Here is a 21,400-nt window from a genome sequence, read left to right as displayed (position 1 = left end):
CTTAGATTAATTCAATGTTTCTTGTTTTGGGCAAATTGATTTAGTCAAAAAGTACACAAAACTCTCCAAGATAGCTCCTCCAGAAGAAGCAACAAAATAGAATTCCCTATAATTGCAAAAATAGCATTCCTCTCTTTCCCTTCCCCTTTCTCTGTCCTATCTCTTTCACCACACCCATTTCTGTCTCTTTTCAGCTTACATGCTCTTGGCTGAAAGCTGTCAGATGGGGGGAGGCGATGGCTGGCAAGAACAACCAGAAATTTATGGGGCAGCTCTGGAACTTGGAACCAGCTCGGGCACGCCCAATACACTTCAGCAAACATAAATTTATTTATGAGCATGTGTCCGTCCTCCCTTACTCACACACACACACACACACACACACACACCCCCACTCATCTGGGGGTATATTCACCCCCTAGTTACCCATGGAGAGAGTCCCTGCCTCACTTCCGCCAAAAGCTTACAAATTGTTTGAGGGCGAATTTTAATTATTCCTCATTGTTTTGATAGGAACGCGTGCTGTTCGTTCCCTCGACCCCCCACTCCTCCAGTAGCTGCATTCATTGGAAAGAGTGCCCGACCTCTGAACTCCTTTATTTGGACCTGGCTTTCGTTTGGGTGAGAGGGGCTGTGGGTGACTCCTCTTTAGAAAACTGTGCAGGAAGTTGTGCCTGTCAGTTGTGAATTGTCTCTGAGGTGGCTGGCTCCTTGGACCTTTTGCCATTAATTCCTTATGGTTGAAAACTTATTGGTTGTGGTTCTTTCACTTAATACCAAATTTCTATCTCATTTTAAGATTCAATTAAAACTAACTGTTTTAATCACCTACTAGTTCTTCTGATAACTGTTTTAGGCAGTTTTTTTTAAGTTGATTCGCTCAAAAAAGGTCCTAGAAGTTCATAGACATCGGTTCAATAAAAAGAAACGAAAGGAGAAGTAATAGAGTGGATGCCTTCTTATGTTACTTCCGTTTCATCTCTGCCATGATAAGTTTTCTGAGTTTTTTTCTTACCAAAAAACTTTTCTTCACTTGGGTATCTGTCAAATCTCTGCCAAATTTTCCATCGTATGGCATTGCAGGACTCCGACTCCTATCATCAATTGTTGTCGATGGGTAAACAAAGCTCTCACCTACTACTACACCCACAGACAGATAGTTAGATGGACAGACAGGTGGACAGCCAGGCCGACAGAGAGACACATAAATATCTAACGAGTCAGAAATACAATCACAGCTGATGTTTCCTCTGTTGCTGATGTTGTTGTTGTTGCTACTGTTTGCTGGATTTGTGTATATTTGTTGTAATAATATTAGTCTTTGCATTTATGTACAGAAGGAGAAGAGCCTCTTTTGTTTCAGCTCGTCTTTTGCCGGACCTGAGCTCTGAACAACTCCGGAAGTAAGATTAATGCAATTGGGAAATCCCACATAGAGCAGTTGTTCTTACTGTTTGCACTTGTCCGACCCTGAGCCCCAGCCCCACCCCTGCCTGTGGGGGTGGCAGTCAAATATGGGAAATGATATATGTATGTGCATTTATTTGTATGCCAGTATTTCATTAGATGTGTATGTGTATTCGATTTCCCCACATACAAGTGTCGTCTCGTCGAACAGCAGATTTATTAAACAAACACACGAATTGATTGCTATGGAAATTACATAACCAACTACAGAGATACGGATACGGATACGAATATGTGATATGGAACACATATGTAGATATACAACAGGAATGGTGGGATTTAAGACACAGTTTTTGGGACAGATAAACGAGAGGCTTATGAAAACTTTAGAGAAAGCTATAGTCCTTCATGAATCATAAGTAATACCAAATATCCATCAAAATTCACTTCCTTAAAGTTCTTTAAAATTCTTTATTTATTTGGAAATCATTTCGTTTGTTTGGCCACTTCATAGGGTCCAAATGCACGCACATGCTCCCTTATCCTGACCGCATTGATGGCAATAAAACCACCCGCATCCTGCGGCACATAGCCGCCATGAACGTCCATCGAAACGAGCTGTTCGTTGTACAGCGAACCGCCAGCCTCCGATGCTTTGCGGGCAATGGCCCGACAATAGCCGGGGGCCAGCTCTATGGTTACTTGACCATTGACCTTCTGCTCGGCCAGCTCAATGCATCGCTGGGCATAGATGGCCTCGGGACTGAACCAGAATCCATTGTAAACATAGTCGGTCATGCGATCGCGCAGAACTTGCTTGGTGCGCAGAACCTCGCGGTCCAGGGCAAACACCTCCAGATCCTGGTGGGCGGTGTAGAGGATGGTGCCGCCCGGAGTCTCGTAGACGCCACGGGACTTGAGTCCCACATAGCGATTCTCGACAATGTCGATTCGCCCGATGCCATAGGAGCCTCCGACATCATTGAGGAACTTCAGCATCTCCAGGGGTGTGCGATAGTCGCGCTTGCCAGACAGGTCCTCGACAATGGTGGGCAGACCGTGCTCAAAATGAATGACAACACGGACGGGCTGTCGTGGAGCCTGCACCAATGGATCAACCGTCATCTCGTAGAGACTAGCCGGAGCCACAGTATTGGGATCCTCCAGCACACCAGACTCGTAGCTAATGTGCAAAATGTTGGCATCGGTGCTCCAGGGAGTGGACGGCTTGGCGCTCACCTCAATGCCATTCGCCTGGGCATAGGCTATGAGATCCTGGCGCCCCTGAAAACGTCTACAGAACTCCACATCGCGCCAGGGAGCGATTATCTGAGAACGTTGAACTGATAGTCAAAAGATAACCATAGGCATTGATAAGAATGGCTTATCAACCTGCTAGCAGACCCACCTTCAGATCCGGCTTAAGGGCATATGCGCACAGCTCAAAGCGCACCTGATCGTTTCCCTTCCCGGTGGCGCCGTGGGCCAGGTACTTGGCATCGTATCGACGCGCCACCTCCATCAGAGCCACGCTGATGCAGGGCCGTGCCAGCGATGTGCCCAGCAAATAGCGCTCCTCGTAGATGAGGCCCATCTGGATGGCCGGCCAGATGTAGTCCTCCACGAAAGACTGCTTCGCATCGACCACGATAACCTGAGGGTCGGAGAAGCAGTTAAAGATTAGTCCTCATCTCTGGGTTATCTCACCTTATTGGCGCCGATATTGAGAGCCTTCTTTTCGGCCGCTGCAAAGTCCTCTTTCTGGCCAACATCAGCCAAGACACAGATGACGTTGTACTGCTGGTCCAGTAGCCATTTAAGAATGCAGCTGGTGTCCAATCCGCCGGAATAGGCCAAGATAACTGTTTCTCCAGTCATGTTCCGGTGATGTCTGCTCTCGCACTTGTGCCAATCTCTAACGGCACGGCAAGACTGAGAACCGTAGAGCTTCTCCGGCCTCCATTAAAGTGCAGGTAGTCAGTCTCTAATCGGAACCGACCTTATCAGCTGCCAAGGCATATTAGCGAATGGCGATAGCAGCTAATCTAAAAACTGTTTCAAAAGCAGTAGTTCCAAAACTCATCCAAACCACAAAATGTAAGCAAACCGCTGGTGTGACCGTATACCGTATACGGTACTGTATCGTATAAAATCGTATATCGTTTCAATAAGGCCCTACTTCTTCTTCCCTACTATTTAGCTTTGGTCACATTGAACATTTGTACGCTTTCAATTCGAGGAAAAAGGAAAACGCAAACCCAAAACTAAAATAAAATGAGTTTGTGTAAGTTTTTAGGAATTTGCTGGAACATACAAATGGATGCTAAGTTTTTTGATCATTCCCATAGACTCGGCGCTCTTCTGGACAGACCTCTTAAAGATGGTGCACAAAGCCAATTTAATTAAGGAGAATGCAGAGCTACAACAGAAAATAAAAAACGATGTAAAGAAAACATTGCAGTGGAAATTCCCAAATACTCCGCTTCAGGTGAGATTGTTTGGCTCCCGCATAATGGGAGTGGGTGATTCCGAATCAGACCTCGATATATATTTAGTTATAGGTAAGTACTCCCCAATTTTTTGTGTGTTCTCTTGATTATCTCTCCGTTCCCTGACAGGTAACTCTTCTGGAGTATTTAACGAGAAGTTAACCCGGAAAGTACGTTTTAACCTTCGCACGATCGTAAGAGCGATTCGAAATAATAGCACTATGTGGAATATTACAACCGTCATAGATCGCTTCTTTCCACTCGTCACTGCCGTCCATAAGGGGACAAACATTAAGTGCGACATAAACTTCCTGAACAGCATGTCTTGTGACCAGAACCAGTTGGTCAACTACATCTTTAATCTGCAGCCCATTGGTAGGTGTTACCTAATGATCGACCAACGATGTGCTTAACTTTATTGTGATTCCATTTCACAGCTCGCTACATGGTGATATTTCTGCGGGCCTGGTCCCAAAAACACGGCCTTAGCGGACGCTTTCGAAGCCATATCTTTATCTTGTTGGTGATTTTCTTCCTGCAAGTCCAGGGCCATCTACCAGCCATCAAAGATCTTCAGACTGATCTTGTTCCCAATGTTGCTCGTGAGTAGAAATGCATTAGAAAATAACCATTTTATAAAGTACATATTTTCGTTTCCAAATCGCAGCATGGACATCAAACTTTCACGAATTTCCGTTGTCAAAGTTTGGTATGAAGGAAATTGGAGTGAACGAAAACAAAACTCGCCAGATCTTACACGAATTCTTCAAGTTGTATTCTACCTTTCCCTTTCACGAGCTGGTTGTTTGTCCCTATCTGGGAAAGCGTGTTATTCGCAAACAGCTAAAGGACTTAATGCCCCCATTGTAGGTCTTACAGATTGCACATTAAGATATTTTAATATTTATTTTGGTTTAGTTTCAAGTATCCAGTCAAATCTCCGGTGTTCGTACAAGACCTAATACTCTTGGATCATAACAAGGGCTTCCAAATAAAGCAGCTGCAGATTTACGCGTTTCAAGACCTTTGCGGCGCTGAAATTAAAGATTATGATGATGATTATTATTAAAACATAAAAATTGATTGCACGCCCGTACGACCGACGTAAGCGGCCACGCGTTCCGGACTGGATTAACTCAAGACACGTCTACAAATATTTTCACACACCACCAGATGGAATCATTTCTTTAGATTACAATTACAAATATTCAAAAATCCACAATAAAATTGATTAACAAATGAGATTTAATTTGAATTAATTGCACTTGACCTCAACATCCGTACTAATTATTGCGGCTGTCAGTCTGAGAGGCAAGCGTCTCGCGGCCTTCCATTCCGGGAAGGAGGCGCCATTGACCCACAGCGGTCACGACTGGATGACCATGATGCGATTGAAAATTCAATTAATCTATGCTAAATCATTTACATACATTACATTACATCTAATTAGAGGGCCTGAAGCAGCGGGTATAAAAGGACCTGGCTCGTCCGGCAACGGAGAGGAGACCTCTGAAAATGCAGAACCACGTGCAGTTCCGTCTGGTCAGACTTCTGTTGCAGGCATCTGTGCTGCTGTTCGTCATCTGGCACCATTGCCGGGCCATGTAAGCTAGCCGAACATCGAAATCCTATTTAATGATTTATTTGATAATCTTTCCTTCCAGGGACCTTCAGACAAGGCCATGCCGAGAAGGCAGCGACGACATCACGCGATGTCCCAAAAGTTTTTTCACTCTGAAGAGGGACAACTGCGTGGAGCGACACTTTTGCTATCTGCAGGTGAATGAGACCTGTTTCGGCCAGGAGGAGAGTAGGTGTGCGCCAGGACTTACCTGTTCATGCAACAGGTGCATGAACTGCAACATCCACTATTGTGCCCTGGAACTCTGCACCCTACATGAGTATAAGAAACGCCTACCAAACCGCTTGCTGCCGTGGTTCAGGCCTCGATGGTTGGAACTGGCCGCCGACAAGTAACGTGACCCCAAATGTGCAAACAACCGCCAGTTGAACAATGGACCAATCCCTTCAGTCTCCTCATATGTTTATCAAAGTGTATCTAACAATTTGCAGCTGTAAGCATTTATCAAATTAATCGCGAATAAATGACATGACCATCGTATTAAAAGCAGTACCCGATACTTACTTTCTGTTAAGTAACCTTTTGATTTTTGTATCAATATATTGAGCATACGCTTTTAATTTGGGAAATAGTAGGACTATTTTTGGCAGTCATCATTTAATAAAAATCTAATATAAAATAAAATAAAATGAGTCTGAGTAAGTTTTTAACAATTTGCTGGAACGCAGATATAGATACTAGGCTTTCTGCATTCGCATAGACTCGGAGACCTTCTGGCAAAGCCTCTTGGAGCATGTGAGCATGGCCGATATCATTAAAGAGAACGAGGAGCTAAACAACCACATAAAAAACGATGTAAAGAAAACATTGCAGTGGAAATTCCCAAATACTCCGCTTCAGGTGAGATTGTTTGGCTCCCGCATAATGGGAGTGGGTCGCTCCGAATCAGACCTCGATATATTTGTAGTTATAGGTAAGTCCTATCATATTTTATATGTGTCTCTTGATTATCTCTTCGTTGCCTGACAGGTAACTCTTCTGGAGTATATAACGAGAAGTTAACCCCGAACGTACATTTTAATCTACGCACGATCGTGAGTGCGATCCTAGATAATAAAACTAAGTGGGAACTTACATCCGTCCTAGATCGCACCTTTCCACTCGTCACTGTCCTCCATAAAGGGACAAACATTAAGTGCGACATAAACTTCCTGAACAGAATGTCTTGTGACCAGAACCAGTTGGTCAACTACATCTTTAAACTGCAGCCCATTGGTAGGTGTTACCTAATGATCGACCAACGATGTGTTTAACTTTATTGTGATTCCTTTTCACAGCTCGCTACATGGTGATATTTCTGCGGGCCTGGTCCCAAAAACACGGCCTTAGCAGATGCTTTCGAAGCCATATCTTTATCTTGTTGGTGATTTTCTTCCTGCAAGTCCAGGGCCATCTACCAGCCATCAAAGATCTTCAGACTGATCTTGTTCCCAATGTTGCTCGTGAGTAGAAATGCTCTAGCAAATAACCATTTTATAAAGTACATATTTTCGTTTCCAAATCGCAGCATGGACATCAAACTTTCACGAATTTCCGTTGTCAAAGTTTGGAATGAAGGAAATTGGAGTGAACGAAAACAAAACTCGCCAGATCTTACACGAATTCTTCAAGTTGTATTCTACCTTTCCCTTTCATGAGTTGGTTGTTTGCCCCTATTTGGGAAAGCGCATTTTTCGCCGAAAGCTAAAGGACTTAATGCCCCCATGGTAGGTTTCACGGATTGCACATTTGGTTCTTTTAATATTACTTTTTGTATAGGTTCAAGTATCCTGTAAAATCTCCGGTGTTCATACAAGACCTGATACTCTTGGATCATAACAAAGGTCGGATTATAAAGCCGCATAATCTGTGGAACTTTCAGGACCAGTGCAGGAATATGGGTTATTGGAATATGCAGAAACCCCAATAGTACTGATGAAGACATAGCATCTGAATTAAAACATTTCAACTGGCTCTACGTCCGTCCGACCAACGTCTTTGCAACCACCAGAGGGAATAATTTTCTTTGATTATTATAAATATTCAAAATATCTAATAAAACTCTTTAAGAAACTAGATTTTATTTTAATTGATTACTTATGTATACTAGCTAACCCGGCAAACCATTTGCCGCAGTATTGTGAACTATTTCTGCTGCTCTCCGATGCGCAACACAAATCATTTGACTCATGTTTGAATTTGGGCGCATGACAATGCGGACATTCCTCGTCTATTCTACTTTCGGATGAGCGGAATATTATAAAATTTGGCTTGTACTTGAATTCGAGACAAAGAAACTATATAAACGTTGAGATTGTACCGAATAGGCAGATCTAGTAGTCCGAGGATTTTGATGACATGCCTTTATCAACTGGGAATGTTTAGTCTATGCCCAGAGTCGTTTCGAACAACACCTCTGGAAATTATACACAAAACTCTGTGCATCCTATATTAGAACAAATTATTAAAAATTATATACATATATTTCTTCGTAATCCAAGCAGGCGTTGTTTTGCTATTTGATTTCAATGTGTGATTTTGCAATTGACAATTCAAAGGAAGCAGTAGTGCTGCCAAGCCTGTGAAAATAAAAAGAAAAGATAATAAATTATATTATTGATTTTGTTTGTTTGTTATTCATTTTGCTTGAATCCCCTTCACATGTTTGGTGCAGCTGCAGTGCTGCAATTTCGCCCAGGCTACAAATATAAAAGGTAAGGCATTTGGGCATAAATTGTTTGCCTAAAATGTTTGCCACCCACCCTCTCAATCAGTCTTTTCCATGCACAAACAGACTTGTGCTTGTATTTCTGCAAAACGCGGACCCTACCTATCGTTTATATACCTTTGTTTTGCCTATCGCGGCACGAGGCGTTTTGGTATATTTTAGCGCTTCTTTAAAACCTAAAAAACCTAAATGTGTGCAATTGCGTGAAAAAAACATATTTAACCAAAATAAAAGATAAAAACCATTGAAATGGACACTGCATCCGACAATAGCGACGATGAGGGGTCCATTGGCAATGGTGGGGGCGATTTTGGCATGGATCTAACCGGTATTCTCTTCGGTAACATTGACTCCGATGGCAGGCTGCTGGCGGACGACGAGAGGGGGCAGGGCTTTGATGCGGAGCTGCGTGAAAATCTTGGATCCCTGGCGAAGTATGTGTCTTGTAGTAATAAACATAAATATATGAACTTAAGCTAACGCTTGGCTTCAGGATGGGGCTGAATTCGTTGCTGCACGAGGTGATTGACACCAAAGATGCTGAAGCATCCTCCTCCGACGATGAGGGCGAGAAGCAGCACGCCGCTTCGGATGCCAGCACCACAGCTGGCTTGAGTGTCTTCGATGCATTGAAGGCTAGCGGGAAAAAAGGGGAAAACGAGGATGGCACCGTCACAGCTCAGGACGATGCCATCGATTACTCAGACATAACCGAACTCTCCGAAGATTGTCCACGCACGCCGCCAGAGCAGGTGTCATACGATGACGACCTAGAGGATGCCATACCGGCGTCCAAGGTTGAGACAAAGCCAAGTGAGTAATGCCCAAGGGCCCGTAATGGAGGAAGAGTCTCTGATGTGTCCATCCATATAGCCAAGGATGACAAGGAACTGATGCCGCCACCAAGTACTCCTCTGGGGCGGGTAGCTGGTGCCAGCGGGCCTGAAGAGGCCGTAGCCAAAATACCTGGCCCCGATGGCGGCGCTGCATCAGCCAGTAGTGAGACCAAGGCCAGTGGGGACCCCAAGGGTAAGCGCAAAGATTTGTTAGTCTGTTAAGAGTTCGATTATGGATTGTGGTGTCCTTTCAAGACGACCGCAAACTGGACACACCCTTGGCCGATATCCTGCCCTCCAAATACCAGAATGTGGATGTCCGGAAACTCTTTCCCGACTTTCGGCCAAATAAAGTCCTACGATTTTCACGCCTCTTCGGTCCGGGGAAGCCAACAAGCATGCCCCAGATCTGGCGGCATGTCCGCAGGCGTCGAAGAAAGCGGAACCAGTCGAGAGATCAAAAGGTACTGCTGCTGCATACGCGGTGCATGATTTGAGTGTTTTAAACATATCTCTCGCTTGCAATTAGATGTCGAACACGGGTGGCTCCGACTCCCCGAGTGACACCGAAGAGCCACGCCATCGCGGCTTCAGTTTGTTCTACGCCAGCGAGCCCACGCCCGCTGCTTGCATGTCCGATGATGAGGAGAAGCTGCTCAGCGACCTCAACCGCGTGGATGTGCGACAGGAGGGGCCCGAGAATGGTGAGAATAGCGATCAGAAGCCCAAGGTAGCGGACTGGCGCTTCGGACCGGCACAGATCTGGTACGATATGCTCGAGGTGCCCGAATCGGGCGATGGCTTCAACTACGGCTTCAAGATGAAGTCCACGGCTAACCAGTCGAAGGACACTGTCATCCCCGAAGACTCGGCCGTCGGAGGCAGCAGGCCAGAGGCAGTGGGCAGTGGCGGTGATAGCGAGAAGGCCCCCCTAGCGGAAGATGCCTTTCTGATGGTCTCCCAAATGCACTGGGAGGACGATGTCGTCTGGGATGGCAACGACATTAAGGCCAAGGTGCTGCAAAAGCTAAACTCTAAGACGAATGCTGCCGGATGGTTGCCTTCCAGCGGTTCCCGCACTGCAGGCGCCTTCAGTCAGCCGGGGAAGTCGTCGATGCCCGTGGGTAGCAGTGGCGGCTCCAAGCAAGGCTCCTCGGCAGCCAGCAAGAAGGCCCAACAGAAGTAAGTGCGAATCATGCAGAGAAGTACCAAATAAGCAATCGAAATTTCATTATATTTCTTCCAGTGTGCAGAACAAACCCACCGAAGTGCCCGACGATACGTGGTACAGTTTGTTTCCCGTGGAGAACGAGGAGTTGATCTACCAAAAGTGGGAGGATGAGATCATTTGGGATGCCCAGCAGATGACCAAGGTGCCCAAACCGAAGGTTCTCACGCTGGATCCCAACGATGAGAACATCATATTGGGCATACCCGACGACATTGATCCCTCGAAGATCAACAAGAGCATTGGGCCGCCGCCAAAGATCAAGATACCGCATCCGCATGTCAAGAAGTCTAAGATTCTGCTGGGCAAGGCGGGCGTTATCAATGTACTGGCAGAGGATGCACCACCGCCACCGCCGAAGAGTCCTGATCGGGATCCCTTCAACATATCGAATGACACGTGAGTGTGGGCAACCAAAGAAACCATAGGAATCTTGAATACTTATTTGGTTTTGTTCCTCAGTTACTACGCACCCAAGACGGAGCCATCGACCCTACGTATGAAAGTGGGTGGCGGGAATCTTATCCAGCACTCGACGCCAGTGGTGGAGCTTCGGGCTCCCTTTGTGCCCACGCATATGGGTCCAATGAAGCTGCGCTCCTTCCATCGGCCGCCCCTGAAGAAGTACTCGCATGGGCCGCTGGCCCAGGAGACGCACCAAAATGTCTACTCCCTGCTGAAGCACATCGTGAAGAAGGCCAAGCAGCGTGAGGTCGAACGGATAGCCTCCGGCGGTGGTGATGTCTTCTTTATGCGCAATCCCGAGGATCTCAGTGGCAAGGATGGGGACATTGTCCTCGCCGAGTTCTGTGAAGAGCATCCGCCGCTGATGAACCAAGTCGGGATGTGCTCCAAGATCAAAAACTACTACAAACGGAAAGCGGAAAAGGATAGCGGACCGCAGGATTATGTTTATGGTGAGGTGGCCTTTGCCCACACCAGTCCCTTCCTCGGGATCCTCCATCCGGGGCAGTGCATCCAGGCGCTGGAGAATAACATGTACCGTGCACCCATCTACCCGCACAAGATGGCCCCAAATGATTTCCTCATCATTCGCACCAGAAACAACTACTGGATACGGGCTGTCACGGCCATTTTCACCGTGGGGCAGGAGTGTCCCCTGTACGAGGTGCCGGGACCAAATTCGAAGCGAGCCAACAACTTTACGCGTGACTTCTTGCAGGTGGGAATCCCGGGCTTTGTTTGACTGCTCCTCCCTAAGCCACTCTGCCTTCCTTGCAGGTTTTTATCTATCGCCTATTTTGGAAGAGTCGCGACCAGCCCCGGCGCATCCGCATGGACGACATCAAGCGCGCCTTTCCCGCGCATTCGGAGAGCAGCATTCGAAAGCGTTTGAAGCAGTGCGCGGACTTCAAGCGCACAGGCATGGACTCCAATTGGTGGGTGATCAAGCCTGAGTTTCGGCTGCCCTCCGAGGAGGAGATTCGGGCCATGGTCTCCCCGGAGCAATGTTGCGCCTACTTCAGCATGATTGCTGCCGAGCAGCGTCTAAAGGTAGGCAACCTTATCCCTCAAAAGAGTCTTCAACTCATTTTTCCATCCCGTTTTAAAAGGATGCCGGCTATGGGGAGAAATTCCTGTTTGCCCCTCAAGAGGATGACGATGAGGAGGCCCAACTGAAGCTGGACGATGAGGTGAAAGTTGCACCCTGGAACACCACGCGTGCCTACATCCAGGCCATGCGTGGCAAGTGCCTGCTGCAGCTGAGCGGCCCCGCCGATCCCACGGGTTGCGGTGAGGGCTTCTCGTATGTGCGAGTACCCAACAAGCCAACAGTAAGTATTACAAGCCACACTCCCATCCCGTATTTAATATCCTTGTATCCGAAATAGCAAACGAAAGAGGAACAAGAATCGCAGCCAAAGCGTTCGGTGACGGGCACCGATGCGGATCTGCGTCGCCTGCCGCTGCAAAGGGCCAAGGAGCTGCTGCGCAAGTTCAAGGTGCCCGAGGAAGAGATCAAGAAGCTCTCCCGCTGGGAGGTCATCGATGTGGTGCGCACTTTGTCCACGGAGAAGGCCAAGGCCGGCGAGGAAGGCATGGACAAGTTCTCGCGTGGCAATCGCTTCTCCATCGCCGAGCACCAGGAGCGATACAAGGAAGAGTGTCAGCGCATCTTTGATCTGCAGAATCGCGTTTTAGCCAGCTCTGAGATACTGTCTACCGATGAAGCCGAGTCTTCCGCCTCCGAAGAGTCGGATCTGGAGGAGTTGGGCAAGAATCTGGAGAACATGCTGTCCAACAAAAAGACTTCGACGCAGCTTTCGCTAGAGCGGGAGGAGCAGGAGAGACAGGAGCTGCTGCGACAGCTGGACGAGGAGCATGGGGATGGGGCCAGCAGGGCCAAGGCCAAGGACGATGCCTCGCAGCAGCCACTGGCCAATCAGAATCAGGGCCGCATTCTCAAGATCACGCGCACGTTCAAGGGCATGGATGGCAAGGAGTACACCCGCGTGGAGACGGTCCGCCGGCAGCCCGTGATTGATGCGTACATCAAGATCCGCACCACGAAGGACGAGCAGTTCATCAAGCAATTCGCGACGCTGGACGAGCAGCAGAAGGAGGAAATGAAGCGCGAGAAGCGGCGCATCCAGGAGCAGCTGCGTCGCATCAAGCGCAACCAGGAGCGGGAGCGCCTCGCACAGCTGGCCCAAAACCAGAAGCTGCAGCCCGGCGGCATGCCCACCTCGCTGGGCGATCCCAAGAGCTCGGGCGGTCATGCGCACAAGGAGCGCGATCATGGCTACAAGGAGGTCAGTCCCTCGCGCAAGAAGTTCAAGCTGAAGCCAGACCTCAAGCTTAAGTGTGGCGCCTGCGGCCAGGTGGGGCACATGCGCACCAACAAGGCCTGTCCGCTGTATACGGGCATGCAGAGCAGCCTCTCCCAGTCGAACCCCTCGCTGGCCGACGACCTGGACGAGCAGAGCGAGCGGGAAACCAACATGGACGATGACGATCTGGTGAATGTGGACGGCACTAAGGTGACGCTCAGCAGCAAGGTGCTGCGGCGTCATGGCGAGGAGAACAAGCGGCGCAGCGGCATGGGCCTGAGCCTCAAGATGTCACGCGATGGCAAGAAGAAGCGACGCCTGGGCAATGACCTCCACTGCGACTACCTGCAGCGGCACAACAAGACCGCCAATCGACGGCGCACCGACCCGGTGGTGGTGCTTTCCTCTATACTGGAACTGATCCTCAACGAGCTACGCACGATGCCGGATGTGTCGCCGTTTTTGTTTCCCGTGAACTCGAAGAAAGTGCCGGACTACTACCAGGTCGTCACGAAGCCCATGGATCTGCAGACAATGCGGGAGTACATCAGGCAGCGTCGCTACACCAGTCGCCAGATGTTCCTCGAGGATCTCAAGCAGATTGTTGACAATTCGGCCCTGTATAATGGCGCCCATAGCGCCTACACCGTGGCCGCTCAGCGCATGTTCGAGAGCTGCTACGGGCTGTTCCAGCAGCGCGAGGAGAAGCTGATGCGCGTGGAGAAGGCCATCAATCCGCTGTTGGGCGATGACGATCAGGTGGCCCTGTCGTATATCTTTGAAAAGCTGCACGCTCAGGTGAAGCTCTTGAACGAGGCTTGGCCCTTCCTGAAGCCCGTCAACAAGAAGAATGTGAGGGACTACTACCAAGTGATCAAGCGACCCATGGATCTGGAATGCATGCAAAAGATCATCGATGGTAAGTCGAAGATCCCTTCCCTTCGGCTGCAAGCGGACTGAAGCATCGCTCTTTCTTTGCAGGACATGGCTATCACAGTCGGGAGGAGTACATGGCAGACATAGATCTGATGCACGCCAACTCTTTGCAGTACAATGGACCTGACCATCGCTTCACCAGGAACTCCACTACCATACGGGCGTACGCACGAACCCAGCTGGAAGAGGTATCCCCACATTACATCCACGATGTATCCATTGAATTTCTAAGGCAATCTGTCGTTTAGTTGGCGGCCACTTGCATCCCGCTCGAGGAGAACATTGCCAAGACCCGAGAGCTGGCCATGGAGAATGCACCCGAACTGGATGAGGCCTGGGGCAATGATGATTACGATTTGCCGCGAGGCAGTCGGGGCAGTTCGCCCGGCGATGAGTATATCGATGTGGAGGGAAATGTGGGCGCCACCACAGCTGCCTCCATACACCGCAGCATGGGCTCCGATGGCCATATGTCGCATCATGCGACGCCAGCCCGAAAGGCGCCACGTCCGGCCGTGGGCGAGGTGAAACGTGGTCGGGGCAGGCCACGCAAGAGGCACAATACCATCGAGGAGGGTGAGTCCAACGCTGCTACGATTTATTTATGGAATTATCTCTCTGTCTCAGTATTTCTGCATACAAAACACACATACAAGTATCTACATTTACTCTTATATTACATATCTCTCTATCTCTGGTCTACTGTGAAACTCTATTGGTAATGATCTCTCACGCTTTCCTCTGCCCCATCAATATGAATATACTCTACAAATATACTTACACAACAAAGTGTATCCCCAGTATACCCGATACCGATACCCTCAACACAGACTATGGTTATGGTCGCCCCACAGAGACGTGATCTGTTGAGCCTGCTTATACTAATACTCGAAATCATTGCCACTCCATTAGGAGTATCATATATTGGTATTCTTCTACTTGTATTTTGTATCAGATGTATTCAGGTAGTTTGTAGATATCATTATCATCCCAGCAATGCATGAATCTTCGCCATAAACTAAATAACACTTCAAAACAAAGTATATTTATAGGAGCTTCGAATGTATTTGGAATACGTTAAGAAGAACTATTAATTTCCATCAAAGATTATAGAACGTAACGACATTTAACTTGAAAAGTGCCTTGGCACGTGTTACAAGAGCTGTTAAGCTGTTTTGTGCAAGAGATGTGTTCTATAATCTATGGTGCCACTCGCTTAATCGTTGGCTTTCCATTCAACGCCTCAGAGAAAGGCAGAAAAAACGAGACCGACCCGACCCTCCCGCACTTCTTGCTTTTTATTTCCTTTTTGTTGTGAGAGCTCTTTCCTCTTCTAAGCGTATTACATGTATTGTGTGCCTCCTCTTAATAAATACTGTTGCCACACACATGCCCGATGCCACAAAACTGCAAACAATACTTTTACTGTACTTTTTTTTTAGTCAAAGCCCAGAATCCGGTTAAGCGTGGTCGGGGTCGTCCGAGGAAGGGTAGCCTAACATCAAACAAGAGTCAGGCGCAAGCTTACTTCCTGGATGAAGGTAAGCCTCAAACTACAGACTAACGGATTACAGACACACCTCACCCACACAAAAATATATTTTTTTTTATTAATTAATTTACACATGAATTCAAAATTGATTTGCCAAAACACAGGACTAACATCTAACATAATGCTTTTCATCTCTCTCTCTCTTAATTTTTGGATAATTTTCGGCTTGCCTTTTACTTTTAGTTTCATATGCATTTGGTTGACCAATCCTTGAGCCTTGAGTTCCTTCTTTAAAATCGTGCATGATATATCCAGAGCTACAAAATCTAAATTACTTTTCATTTAACTTGAGTTTTCTTTTATGGTGGAGAACGCTAGATTTGTATATCCTTGCAAAGAGAAACTTGACGATAATCGGGCGATACCGATAATCGACAAAATCAGGTCCGTCCTTCTGTGTCTGTACAAATATATCACCTGAACAAATTGATCAGTTCCTTTTTTTGCTATATAAAATACGCATAAAAATCTGCTTTCGGCAAAATCGATTTATATAGATCGATTTGGATCGATAATCCACATTTGTTTTCTCTGCAAGGATATTATCTATAGATTCATTATCCCTCGAAGATTGCGTTCTTTCTAGTTCCCATTTCATTGATTTATTCGCTAACTTTTTGCTCACTCTCCCTCAGACCTGAATTTCTCCACCGACGAGGAGGATGATGAGGAAGAGGACTTCCAGGAGGTGTCAGAGGATGAGAACAATGCAGCCAACATACTGGATCAGGGCGAACGTATACAGGCCCCTGCAGATGGCATGGACTACATTGATCCGAAGAACATTAAGACGGAGATCGACATCGAGGAGCAGCAACTGGCAGGTGGGTGGAGAGCCAGTCGAGCGCTGGTCGAATCTGTCTTTGTTTCTGTCTCTGTTTCAAGTTGATGATTGATAACTAATCGAAAAACTTCATTCGAACTTTGACTTTGTCTGGATTCTGTTTCTGTTTCCCGTCTCCGTTTTACATTCCTATCCGTCCACTTGCCCATCCGCCGCACCTGGGCGCAGAGGAGCCGTGCGGCGAGGATGACAGCCAGCAGGCGGCTGAAGCAATGGTGCAGTTGAGTGGCCTTGGGTTCTACGCTCAACAGCAGCAAGGTCTCTATTACCCCCAAACCACATACATATAAATGTTGTCCTGTCCCCTCGATGTCTTCCTTAAGCTCCGCTTGATCTTTACCCCCATTTTGTGTGTCCAACAATTTATCGCATTTTTGTATGTCTTCCAGATGAGTCCATGGATGTGGATCCCAACTACGATCCCTCCGATTTCCTGGCTATGCACAAGCCGCGCCAGAATCTGGGAGAGCCCACCACCGCCCGGGGCGCCTTCTCGGACTTCATGGCCAACGTCCAGGACGACAATGGACAGTACAATCCACCGGAGGCCAGCACAAGTGCCGCTGCCGCCGCCGCTTCCGCTGCAGGCGCACACGAAGATGAGTCTGGGGCCCTTCAAATGCCACCGGCCAGCACGCTCAACAACGGCATGGGCATTGAGGAAGATCTGGACGTGTCGGACAGTGACGAGGAGGACGATGGTCGAAGGCGCATCAAGCACGAAGTGTTTGACGACACCGAAACTGATATGCACCAGTCGCAGGCCTCGCATCACTCCCATCACTCGCAGCCCTACCATGTGGACGCCTCAAACGAGCCCGTGATCGACTACCAGCAACAGCAGCAGCAGCAGCAGCCAATGGGCTTCACGAGTTCCCAACAGGCAATGGGCTTTTCGGGGGCCCAGCAGGCGATGAACTTTGCGGGCTCTCAGCAACCAATGGACTTTACGGGCGCTCAGCAGCAAATGGAATTTACGGGCTCCCAGCAGCAGCAGCAGCAGATGGAATATCCGGTGGTCCAGCAGCCAATGGATTTTGCAACCGCCCAGCAACCAATGGACTATCCTGCTGCCCAACAGTCAATGGACTTTCCAGTCCCCCAGCCGGGACTAGAGCATCAGCCACAGCCACAACAGCAACTAGTGCAGGGGGATAATGATTATGCCTGGACATTCTAGGGATGCAAAGGAGAACCCTAGAAAGGGGGCGCGAATAAGAGAAATATTTTTATTTTCTTCCATTTGCGGAACAGAAAATGATCTTTAAACAGCTTAAAATTGTTTAAAATCGGTATGCCTTGTAAGGCCTTGGAAATTTAAGCCGATAATCATTTCGTGTTCTATTGAACTTTAATTTTTTTGCAATATTATGTGTGGTGTATGGGGTGCTGCCAGGCCCTGACCGTTTGTTCTCTTTGTTTTTGTAATACGTGTTTGTTGATTAAGCTGAATTTTGTAAACCATATAATATACATTTAAGAAGAACGAACACCCAGAGATGAGTCTCTTGTTTCTGGGAGAGTAATTGTATAAATAGAAAATAAAAAAGTGATTCAACTCCGAGCTTTTGCAAGCGGAAGCTGCATTACAGATCATTTAATAGGTAAATTTTAAATTTTATTCTTAGATTAACTTGCATTTTCACAGTCGTCAGCGTCGTATCCTAACGTCGTAATGGAGGCACAATCATACCACCCATTGCTGCCATTCCACCACCCCACAAACCCTGACCCATATTGCTTTTTGAGTGTTGTTTTTGTTTGAGGTGCGCGTAAATAAGTGGGTGTGTGTGTGGTGTGTGTGTTCTCTATGGCTTGCGAGTATGCCAATGCCTTACAAGAGCTTCAGGTGCCCGGTGACACGATCGATATCGACTGCCGCAGCTGGGCCCACGGCCAGCACGGTCTTGGAGTTGGGCTCGATCTGGGTGCGACCGGCGTCGCGTATAAGGCACGTGTTCAGCTGCTGCCGTTCGGCGGCGTTCTTGATGGCCACCAGCTCTGCCTCGCTCTCCACGCGCACGGCGATTTTGGCACAGCCGCAGTTCTCCCAGGCGCGCAACAGACGCGGAATCCGCGTCACCGCCTTCTGATAGGCGCCCACCGCTCCATGGCCACATTGGGCGGCAATTTTGCCCTTGCCCATCTTCAGGTCGTTCCGCACGACCAGAACCATTTTGAAGTTCTCGTTGAAGCCACCATAGTTCTGCAAATACACCGATAATTAGCCCCCGCCTGGAAGAATTGTGGAAGAGTGGAATTGGGTCAGTAGGCTCACCTTGTCGGTTACGGCAGCCTCCTTCGTGGTCGTGCTACCGGTCGCAGCCTCTGCTCCTTCGTCCGACGCCTTGCACTCGCCGCGCTTGATGGCGTAGCGGTAGCCGACGAAAAATGATATCATCACAGCCATTCCATTGATGATTTGTGCAGTGTCCAGAAGTTTATCACCCATTTCGCTTTGTATCTCAGGCAGGCTTCTATTATTTCGCAAAAAATAGCAAGCTGTGGCGCTCACCTCACGTTTTCAAATCTTAGAGATGGACAATGTTTGTGCAACTATCGATAAGATTTACGTATATTCATTATTGAAAATTGTAATGCTACAAATCCGAGAAAACGCATTTACATGATGCATTGGAAACTAGCAATTGTCTTTGTATTGCCTGAGCTATACTAACAACACCATGCTTCCGAGACTTCAATCGCTTTTCTGAAAGAAATTTAAATTTTTACATTATATTGAAGATAAAATAAAACAACCCAAAAAGACGTCTGAGGCAAAACAATATTGCAATATTAATATTATTTACAATATGTAATCCAATTCACTACATTTGGGTACCCACTGTGCTGTTAGTGGTGTGATAAAAACATCGATATTTCCACCGATGATACTATCGATGTTTGTCCAGGCTCTACTTCATACGTGTCTGTATTTTTCTGTTCTGTCTTCGTCGACGTAGCATTTTTAAAACCCGATCGAATTCGCATTTAGCTAGGTTAATTTAAGGAAATATACCCCACAAACCACACAGCCGGAACCATGGGCGTAGCAAGCATGCTGCAAATCGATGAAATGCTGGGCGATTTCAACAGAATGAACAAGCGTCAGGTGAGAGGAGCGCCGCCGCCTTGTTCGGCGTTGAAAGTGGCATTTGTTAACAAATGATGTGTCTTTGTTTGGCTGCTTGCAGTCCCTGTATCAGGTGCTGAGCTTTGCCATGATCGTCTCGTCGGCCCTGATGATCTGGAAGGGCCTGATGGTGGTCACCGGCAGCGAATCGCCCATCGTGGTGGTGCTCAGTGGCAGCATGGAGCCGGCATTTCACCGCGGCGACCTGCTCTTCCTCACCAACTACAAGGAGGATCCAGTGCGCGTCGGCGAGATCGTTGTGTTCAAAGTGGAGGGCAGAGACATTCCTATAGTGCATCGCGTGATCAAGCTGCATGAGAAGTAGGTTCTCACCGGGCTGCCGCAACTTTTACTGATTCCCCGATTATTGATATTGCAGGGAGGACGGCAGCGTCAAGTTCCTGACCAAGGGCGACAACAACAACGTGGACGACCGAGGCCTGTACGCGCCCAACCAGCTCTGGCTGACCAAAAAGGATATTGTGGGTAGGGCCAGGGGCTTCCTGCCCTACGTGGGCATCATCACCATCTTCATGAACGAGTATCCGAAGGTTAAAGTGAGTGATTTTCCCAACTAACCCTCCGTCAAGGCTTCCCTTGCTGATCCGCTCTCGTGTTCCCTCTTTACAGTGGGCCATTCTCTCGATACTGGCAATATTCGTTCTACTGCATCGAGAGTAGAGCGGCGGCGGCACGTTTATTTATAGGTACAATATATAAGTAGGATCTGCGCCCAGAATGTGCACAATCTCGAGCCTGTTTTCGCATTTTTTCATTTGATCAATCCCGCAACGATTCTTTCCTGTCCACGGCCCCTCAACAAGTCGCCACAAAAACGAAACAAAACAAGTTGTCCGGACTCCGAAGTGTCCGGAGCTGAATTTCAATAAACAAAATATAACAATTTTTAATCATGTTTGTTATAACAATCTATTTTTTAGCCTCGAAGCTGAGCAGTTCCTGCTTGAGCTTGCCGCCCCAGTAGTACTTGGAGTCCCCGTTCTTGGACACAATGCGGTGGCAGGGTATGAGAATGGCCACCTGGTTCCGGCCCACTGCACTGGCCAGCGAGCGCACGACCTCGGGGCGACCCATCTGCGTAGCCAGCTGCAAGTATGTGTACGTCTGACCACTCTTCACCTCCAGCAGAGCGGACCAAACAGCCGTCTCGAATTGTGTCCCAATGATAGCAACGTCGATCAAACATTCCGCGTCCTTGCCAGCCGAGAAAAGCTTGTAGGCCCACTTCTGGATGGTGGCACTGTCCTGCTCCATCTTCGCACCGTGCGAGCGACTTATCGCCTCGTCGAGAGTGTATTGGTCGTTCTCCATCACGAAATACAGTAGACAAATTGCGTCTTGAGCTTCGCTCTGAATATCGTCCAAGGAAACTACTCCCATTAGCATGCGGCCAAACGTGGTGTCGACGAAGCCATAGCGGATCAGGCGCGGTCTCCTTGTCATCATTGTCAAGCGGATCTTTAAATTCTCGGAAAACCACATTTTTATTGTGAAATTTTCAAAATTTTATAAAAGGCCGGCTTGGCAGCTGTGTGACCGCGGATTTGTCGTTAAAATACCGACCCTCAGAAATATACCATGTCACTTTTAAGATATACCGTAAATATACTGACGAATTCAAGTTCTTTTATACATATTCCTCGTTTTTAAAATTCCGTCGAATATTACTAGCTAGATAGAACCCTCAGCCCAGAACCCTTAATACGATTAATGAATCAATTTTCTAATTGACTGGCTTATTTTAAACACTTGCTTTTATTGGATTTCTATTCCCTTTCTTTACCATTGTATATCGATATACCGTAAATGTCAA

At 47.7% G+C, this 21,400-nt stretch overlaps 7 protein-coding genes and 1 long non-coding RNA gene across 11 annotated transcripts; 4 read left to right on the top strand and 4 right to left on the bottom strand.

The window, feature by feature from the left end:
- Positions 1-1,858: 1,858 nt before the first annotated feature.
- Positions 1,859-3,353, bottom strand: Ass (argininosuccinate synthase). The gene is made up of 3 exons (XM_001359192.4): positions 3,115-3,353; positions 2,816-3,061; positions 1,859-2,736 (listed from the first exon to the last, which is right to left on the bottom strand). Exons 1-3 carry the CDS (start codon positions 3,283-3,285, stop codon positions 1,894-1,896), a joined length of 1,260 nt encoding a protein of 419 aa, XP_001359229.3. The 5' UTR covers positions 3,286-3,353; the 3' UTR covers positions 1,859-1,893.
- Positions 3,354-3,591: 238 nt separating this feature from the next.
- Positions 3,592-5,140, top strand: LOC13036451 (terminal uridylyltransferase Tailor-like). The gene is made up of 6 exons (XM_003736656.3): positions 3,592-3,691; positions 3,756-3,968; positions 4,026-4,271; positions 4,334-4,498; positions 4,564-4,762; positions 4,815-5,140. The coding sequence occupies exons 1-6, from the start codon at positions 3,682-3,684 to the stop codon at positions 4,963-4,965; spliced, it is 984 nt and encodes a 327-aa protein (XP_003736704.3). The 5' UTR covers positions 3,592-3,681; the 3' UTR covers positions 4,966-5,140.
- LOC117183367 (uncharacterized) lies at positions 5,124-6,134 on the bottom strand. Its single transcript, XR_004468528.1, has 2 exons — positions 6,043-6,134; positions 5,124-5,969 (listed from the first exon to the last, which is right to left on the bottom strand). It is a non-coding gene; the product is annotated as an uncharacterized lncRNA (long non-coding RNA).
- LOC6897541 (terminal uridylyltransferase Tailor-like) lies at positions 6,084-7,549 on the top strand. The gene is made up of 6 exons (XM_002137651.4): positions 6,084-6,176; positions 6,239-6,451; positions 6,508-6,753; positions 6,816-6,980; positions 7,046-7,244; positions 7,297-7,549. The coding sequence occupies exons 1-6, from the start codon at positions 6,167-6,169 to the stop codon at positions 7,445-7,447; spliced, it is 984 nt and encodes a 327-aa protein (XP_002137687.3). The 5' UTR covers positions 6,084-6,166; the 3' UTR covers positions 7,448-7,549.
- An 846-nt stretch (positions 7,550-8,395) lies between these two features.
- Positions 8,396-17,997, top strand: Taf1 (TATA-box binding protein associated factor 1). 4 transcript variants are annotated; one of them, XM_001359191.5, is made up of 16 exons: positions 8,396-8,679; positions 8,739-9,058; positions 9,119-9,274; positions 9,337-9,545; positions 9,611-10,263; positions 10,328-10,708; positions 10,772-11,492; positions 11,552-11,824; positions 11,884-12,105; positions 12,163-14,020; positions 14,083-14,225; positions 14,286-14,613; positions 15,480-15,578; positions 16,225-16,413; positions 16,602-16,691; positions 16,823-17,997. In XM_001359191.5, the coding sequence occupies exons 1-16, from the start codon at positions 8,495-8,497 to the stop codon at positions 17,611-17,613; spliced, it is 6,618 nt and encodes a 2,205-aa protein (XP_001359228.4). In that variant the 5' UTR covers positions 8,396-8,494; the 3' UTR covers positions 17,614-17,997. The 4 variants fall into 4 exon arrangements, with proteins under 4 accessions (XP_001359228.4, XP_015037708.2, XP_003736702.3 ...); XM_015182222.2 differs by lacking the exon at positions 15,480-15,578; XM_003736654.3 differs by lacking the exon at positions 16,602-16,691.
- Positions 17,993-18,997, bottom strand: LOC4802275 (probable peptidyl-tRNA hydrolase 2). Its single transcript, XM_001359190.5, has 2 exons — positions 18,712-18,997; positions 17,993-18,639 (listed from the first exon to the last, which is right to left on the bottom strand). The coding sequence occupies exons 1-2, from the start codon at positions 18,883-18,885 to the stop codon at positions 18,268-18,270; spliced, it is 546 nt and encodes a 181-aa protein (XP_001359227.1). The 5' UTR covers positions 18,886-18,997; the 3' UTR covers positions 17,993-18,267.
- A 347-nt stretch (positions 18,998-19,344) lies between these two features.
- twr (signal peptidase complex catalytic subunit SEC11 homolog C twr) lies at positions 19,345-20,472 on the top strand. Its single transcript, XM_001359189.4, has 4 exons — positions 19,345-19,545; positions 19,628-19,887; positions 19,946-20,123; positions 20,197-20,472. The coding sequence occupies exons 1-4, from the start codon at positions 19,477-19,479 to the stop codon at positions 20,245-20,247; spliced, it is 558 nt and encodes a 185-aa protein (XP_001359226.1). The 5' UTR covers positions 19,345-19,476; the 3' UTR covers positions 20,248-20,472.
- agt (O-6-alkylguanine-DNA alkyltransferase) lies at positions 20,448-21,145 on the bottom strand. The gene has a single exon (XM_001359188.4). It carries the CDS (start codon positions 21,067-21,069, stop codon positions 20,497-20,499), a length of 573 nt encoding a protein of 190 aa, XP_001359225.1. The 5' UTR covers positions 21,070-21,145; the 3' UTR covers positions 20,448-20,496.
- Between the last annotated feature and the right edge of the window lie 255 nt (positions 21,146-21,400).

This window comes from Drosophila pseudoobscura, chromosome 2 (assembly GCF_009870125.1).
Source record: "Drosophila pseudoobscura strain MV-25-SWS-2005 chromosome 2, UCI_Dpse_MV25, whole genome shotgun sequence".
NCBI classification, from domain to species: Eukaryota; Metazoa; Arthropoda; class Insecta; order Diptera; family Drosophilidae; genus Drosophila; species Drosophila pseudoobscura.
Note: the sequence above shows the minus strand (reverse complement) of the source record. Positions and strands in the feature narration are given on the sequence as shown.